Raw genomic sequence first — 17,744 nt, 5'->3', positions numbered from 1 at the left:
GGTTGAGAGTGGAAAAGTGGATAGATGGAAAAAATTTGTTTGTATAAATTTATTCACATACCCTTGTTAAAAAATAATGCCCAAGTAAAAAAAGAAAGTGACAAACAAGCAAAAAAAAAAAAAAATCACCCAAATTTATTATAAAAAAAAAAATCATGTCAAGAAAAAAAATCATGTTTAGTTAAACAAGAAAAAAAAAAATAACAAAAAGAAAGCAAAAATTAAAAATTAAAAAATTAAAAGCCAACGTTGCCCAAGAAAGCAACTATGAGCATTTTTGTCCATATAACAAATCACTCTCTTACCATGGTTTTTGAGTAGAGTTGTGGTATGCTTTTGTGTTAGAATCTCGTTTCCTCTCCCCTGTGTGTGTGTGTGTGTTTGTTTCTCAAAAAAAAAAAATCATTCTCTTCCCCACTTCTCTCCCCATTTTGGAGAGAAAACATTTTGGTAAGCTTGGGGAGAAAACACCCTGGCCCACCACATTTTTTTTTTCTCTCCCTCCCAATCAAACACCATCTAAAAAGTTTTCCATCTTTATTTTCTCTCTAAAGTTTTCCATCCACCCTATTTCACTTCCAAACAAACACACTCTAACGTTAAACACACTGAACAGTCTTTCGTTTGAACTTGGAAGTGAAGGGAAGCAAGGCTATCCGGTTAAATTTGTAGATACATAGAAAAATAATGGTACATTTTTCAGGCCAAATTAGTGATTGACATATATAATAATGTTCACTATTTTCTAGAGCCACTTTTTTTTTTTTTCCTTTTAGAGAAAATTTTCTATAGCCACTTAAGAAGGACAATTGTGTATTGTAAGGGCATTCACATCAGTTTCACCAATTTAATATTTCAGCAAAAATTTATCTAAACTCAACCGAAACAAGCATGCATTAGCCTCAATAAATTAACTAAAGTTTTTAAAAATTATAGTCTCATATCTACATGTAATAAGCCTCTATCCTTACTACATTAAATTTTAATGTTGATAAATATTGATGCTGATATATGCGTATGAAAATAATAGATAGCTAAACAAGCAAAAGTAAAATTTTTTAAATTAGTTTAGCTAAATATTTAAGGAGATGGATGTAAATGCTCTAAAAGTGACCAACCTAGATTTAGTTTAAAGAGGAAAAGATTAAAATATAAAACATAAAAAAAAAAAAAAATTAATTCCGAAAAATATTAAGAAAGGAGTATAAGTTACAAAATAAATAAATAAATTGATTTCCAAAACATATAACTTAAAATATAGAGGGTGTTTTGTTTTTTTATGCTTACTGTAGATTAAAAGATATTTGCAAAAAGTAATCAATATGGCTGGAGGGTCATGGATTTGTCGATAGTGTTGCGAGATGGCCATGGGTCCGTTGTTGCCAGTCTTGATGAGGGAGAGAGCGAGAGATCTGCTGTTGTGTCTCGCATTGACTCTCTACCCCCAAGTTGGCCTTAGGTGGGTCAAAGTTGTAACTATGGCTCTCGATGGGTCTTGATGGGTTTGCTGGTCCGCGGTGATGAGTGGGGTGGGGGTCTTTCAAATAGACAGCTTGATTACTTAAGAATAAATTGAGAAAATAAATAAATGCACAAAGTATTAAAATTTGACACCATACCAAAGTTTTTCAAGACATATCTATATACTTTGATTTCCCCTTAGAATATATACAATATTTAGGCTTTGTCTGGTTTGCTTTTAGAGGGGTCATGAAGTGTTTTAAGGGGTTAAAAACTCTAATTGCCAACGTTTTTGCAATTTGGCTAAAGAATTTTAACAGGGAGCTTAAAAGCTGAAAGCAATTTTGAAGTTTTAGGAAAAGCACTACAATTCACCAAGTATCGCTGAAAGTAATTTTCCAACTGCTAAAGACCTTCTATTCTGTTAAATCGGGTTATCAGTTCCTTAAAAGTTAAAAGTGAATCTCATCAGCTACAACCCAATTCTGCAATCGCAGGACAAACATGAATTTTCTGGAAGAATATCTGGGGCTTTTCAACTCCAGCTAAGGTTAGAAATTTTATTCGGAGAGCCTNCTCTACAATTGCTAAGTAAAGAGAGATATGACCAGTCCCATTCATTTTTTTGTTTCCTTTTGGATAGAGAGACAACCTCCTGTAAAAGAAGACAGACCTCTTGACAAAGAAAACATTTATATTTTAAATGAAAAAATAATTAAGAGGGTAGAGCATTAGGGTCCACCATTTGTGCCCGCCAGCTTCAAAAACACCAGACTCATACTTTTCCACAGTCTCAGACAGTATAGAGTATGACTCTATTTTAAGCATGTAATGAGTTGGAGGTAAATGTCTTTTTGATCTTGAGATTGCTGCAAATACATTAGGAATATTTAAAAGGCAATCTACTAAAATTGGGTAATGACATATGGATTGGGGTTCGGAAATGTTTTCAAACAAGCAATCCTAAAGCAGAATCATTGAACTCAAAGAAATTTAAAAATGAATAATGCAGTACTGGTTCATGCAAATGCAGCAGATGTCATTTTGTAATCTATCACATATATTCTCTACTTGATCAAGACTCCTACAAAAAATATTTTGGGGGATTCAAGCTGTTTGTCCAGTGGCACCAGCACCCTCAATAATGCCCAGTATTTGAGGTTTAAGTTTGGACACTCTTTTTCTTTAATGATTTTCAATCATCCAACTTGAAAATACAATGATTTAATTGAAGTACAGTGATAGAATCTAATTTTAAGTTTGGACGTGTCATACAAATAAACATAAAATATTTTGGGATCATAAATTGACAACTGCAGACCTGTTACATGAAAACCTTTTTTTCCCTCTATATGGATACTTAAAAGGCCACTTTGACTCTTTTTCTTAAATGGATCCCAATCATCCAACTTGAAAATGCAATGATTTAATTGAAGTGATAAATTCTAAATGTCCTGTTTGGACATGACATACTTCGTGAAGTTCAAAACACATTTAGAAAGTATTTATAATCCTAAATTGAGCCATTTTCTACAAGTAAACAAATTTTAACTAAAAAATAATAATCTCATAATCGTAAATTGGAACTTAACACTCCAATCCTTCTATTTTTAAAACGTAATAGGTTATAACATGAATAAAGACCCCAACTCCAAAGTAGAAACACATAGATATCTCTATAGGTTCAAAAAAATAGTTCAAGTCCGTCTCAGTCTTGTGTTCACTCTCCATTTTCTTTTCTTTTTTTTCTTTGTATAATCGTGTTTCGTAGCTTTTAGAAGAGATTAAGCAGTAAGAAAAGACCTAAAAACGTCGTACTCATTGCACAAAACTTCTACTTTTGCGGGGTTTTAGAGAGGTCTTAGTAGGCACCAACCTATTTTCCAGCAAAAGAGTTCATATACTTCTCATATACAACTACAGCAAAATATTTGCGGGCTCGACAGACTGATTCAAAAAAAAAAAAAAATCGAACGTATTCTAATTGCTTAATTCTTTTTAGAAAAGAAGTTGGGAAATTCATATAACTCATATGGAAAAATAAATAATATTCATGATGTACTTTTATGAACACTGAAATGAAATAAACAACAAAAAGACAGAGCATAATAGACTCAAATTTTATAATTGTGAAGAGGAGGGAAAAGAGAACATACAGAGTTCATCGCAGAAGTTGGTAGTTGCAGAGTCGCCAGACTTCATCACTTCACACTTTTCTGGTTTCTGGAAATCCTCCTTTTGAGAAAAATATTGATAATTTGCATCCTTTTTATATATAAAAGATAGAGGGGAAATAAAGGCGCGTTTGGGGGGTCGGAGGTAAATGGACAGGGTACTAAAAAGTTATATTGTTATTTTATGGCCACAAAATACTAAAATGTGAGCCAAAACCATATTTTTGGGCTCCACATCTAGAGTGCAGAGTTCTTTTTTGTTGCGCAACTCATATGTAAATTAAAAAAATAAATAAATTGTTGTGTTCACACTACTTTTTAATAAAAAAATTTCTTTTTTTTTTGAGAATGTAAAAAAAAAAAAAAATTTCTTTTGGTTGTGTTCACATTGCTTTTTAATAAAATTTTTATATTTTTTTAATCAAATAACTAAAAATATAAATATAGTATCCTGTAAAGTGAGAAGATAATATAAATAAAGTAGTTTTTTGTAAAGATATGTTACTAAATTTATGGTCTACTAATGTCAATACTCTTGATAGAAAAAGAAAGCTAAAAAAAAAAAAAAAAATTAGTGCTTGACAACTTTGTGTTGGCGTCCCCACAATCTGGACTGACTGTCTATGACCCTATGAAAAAAGAAAAAGCATTAGCCAATGCAGCATTTCAACCAATGAGTAATGACCCTATAAAATGGTCATTTAGTAACGTTGTTCTAGTAACGTTATTTGTATTTTTTAAAAATATGTGTAGGTAAAAAAAAGTGTGTAAAAATGCGTGTAATATTGTTTAAAAACTGAAAACATATTGTTAAACTACTCTACCAAACCGGGAAGTGACCCAAATGTCCCTAAAAAGAAAGAAAGAAAGAAAAATTGTCTTTTTGTTGTTTTTTTTTTTTTTTTTCCTTTTGTTGGCAATTAAAATATTTTCTTCAATAAAATATTATGTCCAACTATTATTTTAAACAATTAAATTGTCTTTCAGTTGTCCAACTCATCTGTTATCTCCCCTTTTACTCCCGATATTCAAATTTGCTTTTATTCATTCAAAATCAACTCAAATTCATTCCAAACATCATCTTAAGCTAATCCTAATCCATCTTTCTCATTTTTGAATCATACATTGCATCAATCATGGTTGGGTTTTAGTTAGTTTTAGTTGGATTTGTCATTGTCCTTCTAATTTCTTGATTGAATTGGGTTATATGTGGATTTGTGATATTTTAGCTTCTTGTGGTATTTTAAAGTATAATTAGGGAAAAATTTTTGGTGAACCCTCACTCGTTGAATTGGTAGCCAATTTCCTTTTATTATACCATGCCATTGCCTTCATGCCTTACGTGCTTGTTTGTGCCTATTTTGATTTTGTGTGTTTGCTCCTTGCTTTTCATTCACATAGGCTAGTACATGCATATCATACACACCTTACATTTTTGATTGGTCCTTATTCTTGTCTTGTCTATGCTCGTTTTTTGGACATATACTTATTTGTTGATGGCTACTAAGCATTGTCAATCTTTTTCGACACAATCCAAAGGTGAGGGAAAAGTATCTCAAAGCTTCGTTTGGTTGGAGGAGTAGAAAAATGGGAGGATGGAAAATTATTTAGAGGATAGAATAGATTTGGTTTACCCTTATGTGTGATTGGTTGGAGTGATGGAAAAGTGGGAGGGTGGAAAACTTTTTTGTTTTGTTGGAGAGAAAAATGAGAGGATAGAAAATGTAATTTATATAAATTGACTATTATGTCCTTGTTATAATATATAAGAAATAGATATATTTGCACTCATTAAATAATATAAAAATTAAGACAAATACATATACATTTATATTATTTTCTTTATTATTATATATAATTTAAAATTTATGAGCAACAAAAATTGATTATGCGTTAACTGGGAAGACATTTTCGACCAAAAAAAATAATAATAATAATCCACATGACCATTGTTACATAAACTAGGAAGATATTTCCCAAAAAAAAAAAAAATCAACAAGAAACCATAGATTAATACAATAGAATGAGGAATGTAATGAGGACAAGGTCAAAAAAAAAGGGGGGGGGGGGGGGGAGAGAAGAGAACCTGGAGTTCATGTTACTGTGCTGTGAAGATGCTAAAGAGATAAGGATGAAGAGGCAAAAGGTAAATCAGGTCATAAGTAGTGGGAAAGCGAGAGGGATAGGTGAAAGTAATAAAAAGTAAGGGTATTTTTGTCACCCAATAGGCCTCAATGTTTTCTCTCCTATTTTCTTTTCATTTTGGAGAGAAAAGTTTTTGTGGGCCTAGGTGGAAAATGCCTAAGCCCCACACAAAAGTTTTTTTTCCCCTCCTCCCAACCAAACAAAACACAAATTCATTTTCTCTCCTATTTTCTCTCCAAAATTTTTCATCCTCCCTATTTTACCTAGAAACAACACACACCCTAAAAGATCAAAACCCTATTTTCCTCACGGTTCATGATATTGGAGAACTACTACATAAGGATGTTATTTATTAGGCGGAAATCACATTTTCGTCCCTACATTTTCAGGCGATTCCTACTTTGGTCCCTAGATTTTATTTTTACCGCTTTTAGTCCCTATCCTGAAAAATGCTTCTCGTTTTGTTCCCTGCCCTTATATCAGAGACGGAAAATGCACACGTGGAAAATGGAAAAATTAAAAAATATTTTAAATATTTTAAAAACTAATTTATCAATTTTAACTAAATAAAAAAAATAAAAACATAATTAAAAACCAAAAACCACATGAATTAAGATCTAAGTGTATCTTGAACAAGAACAACAAAAATACCAACACAGATGTTTCTCAAAAAAAAAAAAAAAAAAAAAAAAAAAAAAAAAAAAAAAAAAAAACAACAACAACAACAACCCAGATTTAAATACAAATTCAAAGTTAAGTAGTCCCACGTATTATTATCAACCCAGATTTAGCGAAGTGAGGACATTGAGCCAGACATCGGTGAGGACTAGAGATGATGAAGAGCAACACCAAGACGATGCGGTCTTCGACAGTGATGTGGAAGAGGAGGAGTGGAAGGTCACAGAGGAAGTAGAGGAAAAACCAGGCAACGAAGATGGCGAGGAAGACAATCATGGAGATCGGGTGCCAGAGGAGGCTAAGATTGAGGTTGTGCTTGACGTGTGCAATGGCTTCCCCGAGTGTGTAAGGGCACGTAAAGGAGGAGAATGATTGGAGGAGCTCACGCCATGGACGACGCGTGGCGAAGACGGAGCGCGCAGTGGCAGTGTTGGTGGTGGTTGTGGATGTGGAGGGAAGTGTGTTGTAGTAGCCTGGTGATGACTGTGAAGAAGACATTGCTGAGGCCAAATCCTTTTTGTGAATTTAAAGAGAGATTCCAAAAATCCAATCCTCAAATTGAAAAGAAAAGAAGCACAAAGCAATGAAGTGAGATTGAGATTTGTGGTTATTATTATTATTATTATTATTATTATTATATTTGAGAATTTGTAAAATGTGGAAAATGGACTACATTTTCCTTTTGATCATGGTTTTGTGTATGTTTTTGCTTGTTTGGATGCTAAGAAAATGAAATAAAAGAGAAGAAAATCTTGAATTTCTTATTTTTTGGGCAACTATGTTCTTAGGGGAAGAACGTGGAAGAACATGAAGAACAATTATTATTTAAATAATTAAATTATAACTAAAATTTTATTTTATTTTAAAATAAAATAAAATTTTTTTAATATTTTTTTATGCCATTTGCCACGTGTGCATTTTCCGTTTCTGATATAATAGCAGGGACCAAAACGAGAAGCATTTTTTAGGATATGGACTAAAAGCGGTAAAAATAAAATCCAGGGACCAAAGTAGGAATCGCCTGAAAATGTAGAGACAAAAATGTGATTTCCACCTATTTATTATGATCGATCATCGACTTGAGCCCCTTTGTCATTTCATGACGAAAGGGGCAAATAGTGGTACATAGAAAGTTGTGTTCTGATGGGGAGATTGAGAGCAATTTTAGGATTATAGTTAGGGGATATGCATAGTGACAGGGAGAGTTGCACAGATTCAGGGGGAGTTTGCTTTTGTTTTCTTTATATTTTGTTGGATCTGATTGTAGTTTGTTGGGTACTTTTTACTCTTACGTATGGTATTTTGAGAATTGAGATTCATTTGGATAATGTGGTTATAATTTGTCTCTTTACATTGATCTTTTGATTTAATGTCAACTTTAGGGATATATTTTCCTTTGAATTGCTTCATGTCTTCTATTACCGTATTTTGTCTAGTCTCAATTAATGTGTCAAAATGCTGGTTTAAGCCCTAAAAGGTTGAAAATCATGTTTTCAAAAAAAAAAAAGAAAAAAGAAAAAAAAAGTAGGGAACTACATGAAAAAAAAAAAAAAAAATTAATCCTATTTATCCTAATTGAATGTTTGAACAAATCATTTTAATAACACAAGAGTCCAAAATCTCAAACTTGCCATTTTTGGCTAAGTTTGGACAACATTGACTAAACAATAACCAAGATTCAAAAAGTTGACTTTTTGATCCTACCATCCGATTGAAATAAATTTTTATCTATCTTAAATATCAAGAAAGTCCCTTCAAAACAATAGTTCGTCGATCAAATTCAAAGTTAAAATGGATGAATTCGAAGTTAAAACTCTGATTAAAAGTATTATTTTTCAAGTAAAATGGTTGTTTTTTTGGCATTTTCGCATAATAAATTGTACCAATCTAGCCACAATAGGTGCAAACTACTTTCACCATATTAAAGCATGATGGATTAAATATCCTACATAAAAAAAAAAAAAAAAAAATTAATCCTATTTATCCTAATTGAATGTTTGAACAAATCATTTTAATAACACAAGAGTCCAAAATCTCAAACTTGCCATTTTTGGCTAAGTTTGGACAACATTGACTAAACAATAACCAAGATTCAAAAAGTTGACTTTTTGATCCTACCATCCGATTGAAATAAATTTTTATCTATCTTAAATATCAAGAAAGTCCCTTCAAAACAATAGTTCGTCGATCAAATTCAAAGTTAAAATGGATGAATTCGAAGTTAAAACTCTGATTAAAAGTATTATTTTTCAAGTAAAATGGTTGTTTTTTTGGCATTTTCGCATAATAAATTGTACCAATCTAGCCACAATAGGTGCAAACTACTTTCACCATATTAAAGCATGATGGATTAAATATCCTACATAATAAAAAGCTCGACGATATCCTCTCCAGATTAAGAGGACTTAATTTCCCAAGAAAATGTGCTAGAGAAATTTCTACATTGCGACACCTCCTTTCCGAGCACTTTAGGGTTTAGTGCAAATCACTAAAAGAAATTTTATTAATATCTTTAGGTGTAATTACCAGAGGAGTGAATACCATACCGTATTGGCCAGTACAACCAGTATTTATCCTACCGGTTAGTCAACTGGAATAGAAACACCTCTATATCGTGCTGCTCAAAATACCAACTAGTACCGAACTATACCAAATGTACCACTGAAAATCAGACGTTTCGGCTGAAAATCAATACCAGACAGGAAAAAGTAAAAAAAAGTCAAACATGGGTCTTTTTCGTCTCTACCACTCACCACCATGTCTCTGGTTATTTTCAAGTCGGTGATCACCCTCTCCCCAGCTGCTACTACGTCTTCATCTTCATCATTTGTGTTTACTTCCTACTCTTCTCATCTGCTTCTTTTATTGTTTTGTTCACATGCCAACTGTGTGCACTAACATAATAAGTAAATAAGAAAACTTAAAAGTTGAAGAATTTAGAAATATGGCTAAATTCTATTAACCTACCCTGAGATTTAGGTTAATATCAACAAGGTCCATAACTTTTCAAAACTAACCAATTTCATTCTTAAGCCCAATTTGGTCCCTACACGCCGTTTAAGTCCGTTAGTCATTTAAGTCTCTTATCTCTCTCATCTCTCTCTTCTCTGATCTCACATCTCAACCTTTTCTCATCCTCTCCCTAACCCTAAACTCCAGTCCCCCAAAATCTCATGGCTACCGTTGGCAAGCTATAGTCGCTGCAAGCTACAACCAAGATGGTTCTCTCTATAACTTTCTCTTTCTATTTTCTTTTTCCTTTGCTTGTTTTATTTTCTTTTCTTTTTTTTTTCCTTGGCCAAATTAACCCTTGATGGGTTGGTGGTTTGGGTCAGCTATCTCTTCTCTCTCAAGCAAAGGAAGTGGTGTGTGCGGGCTGGTGGTTTGGCTTGGCTGTGGGTTGCCAGTGGTGGGTTTTGATTTGCTGTGGGTTTTTTTGGATTTGGGTTTTCAATAGTGGTGGGTTCTGATGATGGTGGTTTTGCTTTAGGGGTGGTTATGGGTACTGATATGTGGTGGGTTTGTTGTTGGTTATTTGGGTTTTGTGGCCAGTGGTTGTGAGTTTTGATATGGGTTTGGATTTGTTATGGGTTGTTTGGATATTATGGTCACTGGTGGTTTTCAGTGGTGGTAGGCTTTGATATGGGGATGGATTTGTTGTTCAAGTGGGGGTGGGGGTGGGGGTGGTTGTGGGTTCTGCTATGGTGGTAGTTTTGCTATGGTGGGTTCAACTATGGTTTTAGTTTTGCTACGGTGGTGGGTTTGATAGTTTGGATTTAGGGTTTTTGTTGTGGAGTTGGCTGAGTTTTGGTATAAGTAGAATTGGATTGTTGTTTGCATGTGGCTATGGCAAATCTGAGGTTAGGGAGAAAGAGAATGAGGGAAGGAGAAGAGAGAAGAGACTAACAGAGAAGAGAAGGGAGAGAAACTAACGTGGCTAACGGTGTTTAGGATTAAATTGGCTTTAGGTACCAAATTGGTTTGGTTTGACATGTGTTGGACTTGGTTGGCATTAAGCTAAACCTCAAGGTATGTTTATGGAATTTACCCTTTAAAAATTTATCTTGATAAGCCATTAGGTCAAGTATAGGTAATGTGGCCATTTTGTGGCCTCAGCACCTTGATCTTTTAGTTTCTAATATCTAGGCAAGTACATTTAATAAGTATTATTTTCATTAGGGGTAATTAGGGTAAACCCACCTGTGGTTTGGCCCAAATTCACGTTGCTTACCCGTTATTTGAAAAGTGTCACTTTGCCCACTTGAGGTTTGCACCATTAGATTTCCATAACCCACCTCTATTACAAATGAGGATAAAAATGTATCTTTGGTTACTTTTTTATATATCTCTCCTCTCCAAACAAAAAAAAACCTAAAAAGACAAGAGAAACTAAGGTCAAAAGTAAGGGTTTTGTTAAATTTAAGGGATAATTATTGTAAACCCACCTGAGGTTTGGACCGTTTGCACTTTGCCTACCTGTGATTCAAAACTTGTCATTTTGCCCACCTGAACTTCAATTCGTTACTCCCCCGTTGCCCACCTTACCCTCAGACGTTAGACAAACACCTTTTTATTCCAAATTAGAACATAAAACTGATTAAACAACACGAACTCACTCTCTTTTCCTCACGAGTCCTAGGAATGTGAAAACCCCTGTAACTGAGCTGGGATTTTGATTTTCCTGATCGTGCTTTTGTGTGAGGATGAGGTTTTGACTTTGAGTTTTCTTGAGGCATTGAATATTCGAAGATAGATCATTACCAGGTACGACAATTCTACTTTATGGTTCTGAGCTGGGGTTTCAAGTTTTGATGGTAGCTTTGATTCACAGGAAGTTGATAATAGATGTCTTCTTCAAGTGGAAATTACTCAAGTTCAAGTGGGCATATGTGTAAAAATGAGACTTGTGTGTTGAGAACAAGTCTGATAGTGGATAATTTTGGGAGAAGGTTTCTGGGTTGTAGCTGATATAAGGTAAGTATACTTTTTACATAATCTAGTTGATTCACGTGTAATTGGAATGTGATGTGTTCAACTCAATTTATGAACAAGTTAGTCCCAAGTGCCCTTTCTTTAAATGGATTAATAATCCCACTTGTATGCATGGGAATGAAGCTGCCCATTTGGTGCAACAAAAGTTGGATTTACTGCGGAGTGAGCTGCAACTTGCACATGAAAGGGAAAGAGAAGCTACCCAAGCAGCAGCAGCAGAAGCTACCCAAATGGTAGAAATTACTCAACACAGGGTAGCAAAAGCCACTGAGAGGGAGAGAAAGTTTCGAGCTTCCTCTGTTCAAGCCAAGGAGATAGTAGTGAGAGCTTTAGAGCAAGAGAGAAAGTGCAAAATTGCACTAATTCTATCATGGTTTTTTTTTTTTTTAATTATGTTGTTTTCATGTTTTGGCTCAAGTGAGAATGTTGGAATGATAAGATTGAGTCTTCTTGATGGGTTGTAATATAAGTTGGTCCTCAATTGTATTGTAATAGAACTATGAAAGAATTTTTTGAGAATGAGAACTATGTAAGGTGGTAGATGCTGTTGGCTTGAAGCCACTTAATAATATAAGCCTTTTTAAGATAAAGTGTTATTAAATGTAACACTACTCAACCACCACCGTAACTCCATTTCAAAAGAGGAAAACAAATTAAATGTAGTGTAATTTAAAGAAGAACAAAAGTAAAAACAGAATAACCAAACCAACAAATAATTTAATATATAAAAACTTTTATACTTTGTGTTATGCTATTGGTTATTATTGGAGCCTGTACTTGTCCAGCTGCTCGTGATTTGGGAGTTTGTTCATACAGGCAATTCCTCAATTCTTTTATTGGGTTTTTGTTCATTTGGAGTGAATGGTGACAAGCTGACAGTGATGGCGTGGTAGTGTTTGTTTGTGTCTTTTTTTTTTTTTTTTAGAAAATTGTTTGTTTGTGTTTGGTTGAACGCATGCGCGGGGGTTTGGTTTGTTGGCTTGAGGGTGCTGTGGGAGTGGTGGTGTTGGATTTGGTGCCACTGGGTCTCGGGAAAAGACACGGCCTCTTTGCCGCTTTGAAGAATCTAGTGAAGTTGTGACTGTGGTTGAGATTGGTTTGTATTCTAATGAAATTGGTAACCTCTAGTGGAAATTTTTAGCTCAAATTGGTAGATCTAACCATTAAGTGAGATCTTTTTTTAATTTTTTATTGGTGGGTATTGTGTTTCATTAGAACTACAATGAAATACCACAAATTACATCATATTCCATTTCAACTAGGACATCATCCAGCTAAACCAGATGTCAACATTCTTGGCTTTCTTAGTCATGAGCAACATAGTTTCAATTCCTTTCGATATGGTTGAAACAAAAATAGCTAAAGCTTCTCAATCTTAATTTAATGATATTATCAAGTGAGAAGTGCAAAAATCCTCCCCTTGTACTAGATTGATGATGAATAGAGCATCTCCCTTGAAAATAAATTCTTAAATGCTTGGATGCAAGGGATTGATGATTGATGATGGAAAGTTGAAACTTTTCTGCTTATGTATAATTTTGTTTTACAGGAAGAAGGCAAAGTGCTTATTTGTATTGGTTTGAAATTTCATTTTCAATGTTCATCCATTTTTGAAAAAATTTCAAACCCTATCCTTTTGATTCAAAGTTATGTTTATTTTTGTCTAAAAATGTGTTTTTTTAACGGCAAATTGAGAGGTGAGTTACTGAAGGTTAACGGTACAAACCTCAGGTAGGCAACATGAATTTAGGCCAAACCACGGTTCAGTTTACTGTAATTACCCCTTTTTGGTATTAAGTATAGGGAAAAATGCTCATTCACCCCCTAAACTTTCAACCATTGGCCACAAGACCCCCTGAACTTTTATATTGGCTAATTTACTCCTTAAATTGTTCACACCTATCAAATCAATACCTTGTCTTGGCATCGGTACACTTTTTTTTCCCTACTCTCTGTTTTTCTAATCTCAACCATGTGCGAATTTTTGTATTTTTTATTTATTTAATTTTTGGGCTTATCCGTTACACTTTACACTTATCCAAGTGTTTCAAGACCTGTGGTGGATTGGGTAGAGTTGGCTATGGTGAAATTTCCATTTGATCAAAACTGGTTTTGAGTATGCTATACAATTGTTTGATGAATTTCCTAAGAGAGATATGACCAGTGTTCTAATGGGTTTTCATTGTTTGGTAGGATTTTAGATGGGTTTGCAATTACTTGAAAATAATTTTCATGGCCGGGTTTATGTGTACTTTCATATAAACTAATTGAAATTAGAAATTTCATAAGAAAATTTTAAAAAGCTGTGGTTATATTACATTTAGTTGTTTAAACTGTGACATTTTCTTTTTCAATTTTTCTTCTTCGAAATGGTTCCAACACCTTTTGGAAGCCTTTAATGCAGAAACCTTCAAATGATTTGCCATTTGAGTTCATCTTGTTCATGTCCTTCACAAACTCTTTGAACGTGGCATTACTATTCTCATTGGATTCACTTGTGTAGACATTGCCTAGGAATAGGATTTAGCCAAGCTGAAGTTTTTTTCTATTGTTTCTTAACATCATTATTCTCTGCAATTTTTTGGTTTGGTTTAATTTTCAGGCTTGGGTTTGACTGCCCTGTCGTACTTGTATTTGTGTAGTGTGGTTGCAAATGTAGTTGTTTGTACTTCAGTGACATATAAGAGGGTTGTTTTAAGTGTTGTTGCTGGGCTATTGGTTGTGTGTCTAACTTTGTTTGAAGTTTTTCCTACTAGGTTTTCTTCTTCCATTTTTTTTTAATCTATATTGTTTTATTTAAATAAGTAGACTAGTAAAAATATCTAGCTTTGAGGGAACAATTTAGCTAATGGATGGGGAGTTTAGCTTTGACGGAACAATTACCAAGGTGTTCTTTATATTGTTCTTTTTCTTTTTTTAATAAGCTCTTTCTATTGATCTTCTTGTTAATTTTGTGTCACAGTCATGGATGAATGTCCATTGTCACTCCCTCAAAATAATGCATTGATATTGTGGTTGTATTGTTATATAGGGTACTTGGCAATCATGTATGGGTACTCAACAATCAAGTCAAATTCATACAGAGAAGAATAGTGCTAGTGGAAGCAAGAAGGACAAGGGAAAGGCCAAGGCCCTAGTGGTAGCAAAAAGAACAAAGTTGCAAAGCATAAGAGGATTTTGTTTAAGTCCAAGTGTTAATGTTGGATGTCACTTGAAGTGACTATTCATGTATGAGTACTAAAAAAATGGTTTGTGACATAATAAGAATGGAACTAGTATTTTTCTTCCACACCTTTGTGCCCAATTTGATTAATTTTTTTGATAGTGTTCAATGATTAACAAGATATTGTTGTAACTATGACAATGTGAAAGGTTAACTTTTTGTTTTTGTAGTTCTCAATTTGGCTTCATTTTTAACTTAAATGGGATTATTTTAAGGTGCACTTTTTGTTTTTGCATTGGAATAAAGGGATGAGGAAATTCTTGCCCGAATTGAACTTTATGCAATAACTCTAATGCTTTTCAATTTCTTTATTTAAAAAAAAAAAAAAAAACTATCAATTTTTTACATCCCCATAGAAAAATAGAAAATAAATTTTGTCATCAGAGTAATTCAAATTTGTAATGTACTAATATCATTACATAAACACCAAAAAATGAATATGTCTCAATCTGCCATGAATTGAAATATTAATGAGTGCTTACAAATAGTATATTGTTTGCCAAAAAGATTACACACAATGAATCAATAATTACACTTTTCTAGAAAAATTGCAAAATAAAACTATACTGGCTCCATTAGTATTCTCAAAATGATCTCAATCTATCACGAATTGAAATATCAAATTAGTGTTTACAAATACTATATTGTTTGCCAAAAAATAACACCCAATGAATCAATAATTATAGAAGGAATTTGGCCCACTATGATTCATTACACTGTATTTGGACCGTATTATATAGCCCAAGACTCTTTCACATTCAGGGGTTGAATTCCTTTCAAAATGGATCATAGGTGTGGGACTTGACTTGAAGTAAGTGGTGTTATTATTTGGACAAACACTTGCCTCTTCTTCTTAAGCACTCGTTAATGTAATTATAAAATATGTCATGTGATTTGAATTGGAGGAACTTTCATCCATATATATATATATATAGAGAGAGAGAGAGAGAGAGAGGTAAAACTCAGAGAAAATCTAATTAAATTCTTAATTTAATTCTCAGTTTTGTGTCACGTGTCTTATATAAGTTTTTGAATTTTTATACTAAGTGAGTTATTATATCAATTATGTTTTTTTTTTTAATTTTGCCGCTAAACAGGAAAACCAAAGTGACTACAATAATAACATGGCTTGGATACAATGCATCCAGCCATTAGGATGGCATTGGCAACATGTGACTATTTTTATAAGCATGAAATGCACTAAGTTTACTATTCAAAAAAAATAAATAAATAAAAAAAGAGAGAGAGAACAAGAGATAGAGGGAGAGAGAAGGTCCATAAGGCAGAGAGAGAGAGAAATTAGAATTGCACCACCATTAGGCTGGCATTCTATCAAAGCTTTGGTTAAGATGCAGAAAAAAATGATTTTTGATAGGTACCCTTCTATATATATATATATATTTATTTATTTATGCATGCAAAACACTAGGAGCTAAAGAGATTAGTCAGAACATTCATTTAACATAACATGCACAATTTACGATAACCATGACAAATATATAAGTTATTCCAAATTTGATATTATCTCTACAACTGCAATAAGGCTAATCTCCCAGTATCCAAAAAAAAAAAAAAAAAAACTGCCTATCTTACCAAATGCGGGTCCAGGAAAAATAGTAGGCACCGTCACTATGCGAACAGCTTAATGTTGGACACAGCCATAATTTCTGCTTCCACAATTAAAGTGTCATTCACCAGAAAACCCTTCGATGCATCATTGAGATTCTCTAGTAGCAAAAATTGCGAAAAGCCCCAGTCTTTCAATGATTTAGAAAACCAATGTTTAGCTGAAAAAAGAGAACGAAACAAAGTTTACAGTGAAACAAAACAAGTGAAGGAGAACAGGAAACACATACATAATGTGGAAATTCAGGTTTAACCATAGCTCTGGTAGAATATTAAGCAAATTGAGAAAAAAAAAAACCCACCGGAGCCTATATTTCCCCAACATTTGAAATGAAAATATGATTAAAATATTTGATTTACCTGTGTTTTCTACATGATTTTTGTTGATTTGGTCCCTTATTCGCAGTTTGAATTCTGCAAAATATTTGAGATCCGATACAAGACAATTACATGAGCAGAGGTAGACAGATATCGCTTTGGCTTTTCCATTAGAATTTCCTTTGGGATAAACCAGTATCTTCCTGGATTCAGCAAAAGGAATTAAAAATAATGCTGATAAACATAAAAATTAACTTTCCTTTTAATAATAATAAAAGTGCAACTTCCAGTAATAAAAATACCATTGTGAATCTGCAACAGTGAATTCTTGAGAATATGATTCTTCATCTAGTGCCGAGAATTTTTCAATCTTCCAAGTCAAAGTACAATTAGCAGGTTTTTCTGTAATGGAAACACACTCCAGTTTGCCACTATGTTTATGAACAAAAACCTCTACACCAAATAGGCAACAATCATTGACAAGGTATCCATGAGAAACATCATTGAAAGTATCCAAGGGAAGAAATTTGGTAAAGCCCCATTCAGTCTTCATGTCATGAAATCTTTTAATTGAACTATCATCAGCATCTGGACAAAAGATGATATAGAAAATAAATTTACAAAACCATTATACATACATGCATATTTATTTGCGTCAATTATGAGAGAGCAAACCATGAATGGTCAAGTACTTGTCCCGAATCTGATCAAACACGAGCAATTTGAAGTTGACACAAATCTCCCAACCACGAGGAAGATTTTCTGTCTCTACAATTGCTAAGTAAAGGGAGATATGACCACTTCCATTCATTTTTTTGTTTCCTTTGGGATAGAGAGACAACCTCCTGTAAAAGAAGACAGACCTCTTGACAAAGAAAACATTTATATTTTAATTGAACAAATAATTAAGTGGGTAGAGCAGTAGGGTCCACCATTTGTGCCCGCCAGCTTCAAAAACACCGGACTCATACTTTTCCACAGTCTCGGACAGTATAGAGTATGACTCTATTTTAAGCATGTAATGAGTTGGAGGTAAATGTCTTTTTGATCTTGTGATTTCTGCAAATACATTAGGAATATTTTAAAAGGGCAATTTACTAAATATTGGGTATGACATATGGATTGGG

At 33.4% G+C, this 17,744-nt stretch overlaps 1 protein-coding gene and 1 non-coding gene across 2 annotated transcripts; both read right to left on the bottom strand.

Moving 5' to 3' along the window:
- Positions 1 to 2,037: 2,037 nt before the first annotated feature.
- Positions 2,038 to 3,742, bottom strand: LOC111988094 (uncharacterized). Its single transcript, XR_010626061.1, has 3 exons — positions 3,618 to 3,742; positions 2,204 to 2,330; positions 2,038 to 2,116 (listed from the first exon to the last, which is right to left on the bottom strand). It is a non-coding gene; the product is annotated as an uncharacterized LOC111988094 (transcript).
- Positions 3,743 to 16,130: 12,388 nt separating this feature from the next.
- LOC111988161 (protein RESTRICTED TEV MOVEMENT 3) lies at positions 16,131 to 17,681 on the bottom strand. The gene is made up of 5 exons (XM_065766204.1): positions 17,550 to 17,681; positions 17,293 to 17,462; positions 16,920 to 17,205; positions 16,660 to 16,820; positions 16,131 to 16,460 (listed from the first exon to the last, which is right to left on the bottom strand). The coding sequence occupies exons 1-5, from the start codon at positions 17,633 to 17,635 to the stop codon at positions 16,303 to 16,305; spliced, it is 861 nt and encodes a 286-aa protein (XP_065622276.1). The 5' UTR covers positions 17,636 to 17,681; the 3' UTR covers positions 16,131 to 16,302.
- Between the last annotated feature and the right edge of the window lie 63 nt (positions 17,682 to 17,744).

Source organism: Quercus suber, unplaced genomic scaffold, assembly GCF_002906115.3.
Source record: "Quercus suber isolate HL8 unplaced genomic scaffold, Cork oak 2.0 scaffold_690, whole genome shotgun sequence".
Lineage (NCBI taxonomy): Eukaryota > Viridiplantae > Streptophyta > Magnoliopsida > Fagales > Fagaceae > Quercus > Quercus suber.
Note: the sequence above shows the minus strand (reverse complement) of the source record. Positions and strands in the feature narration are given on the sequence as shown.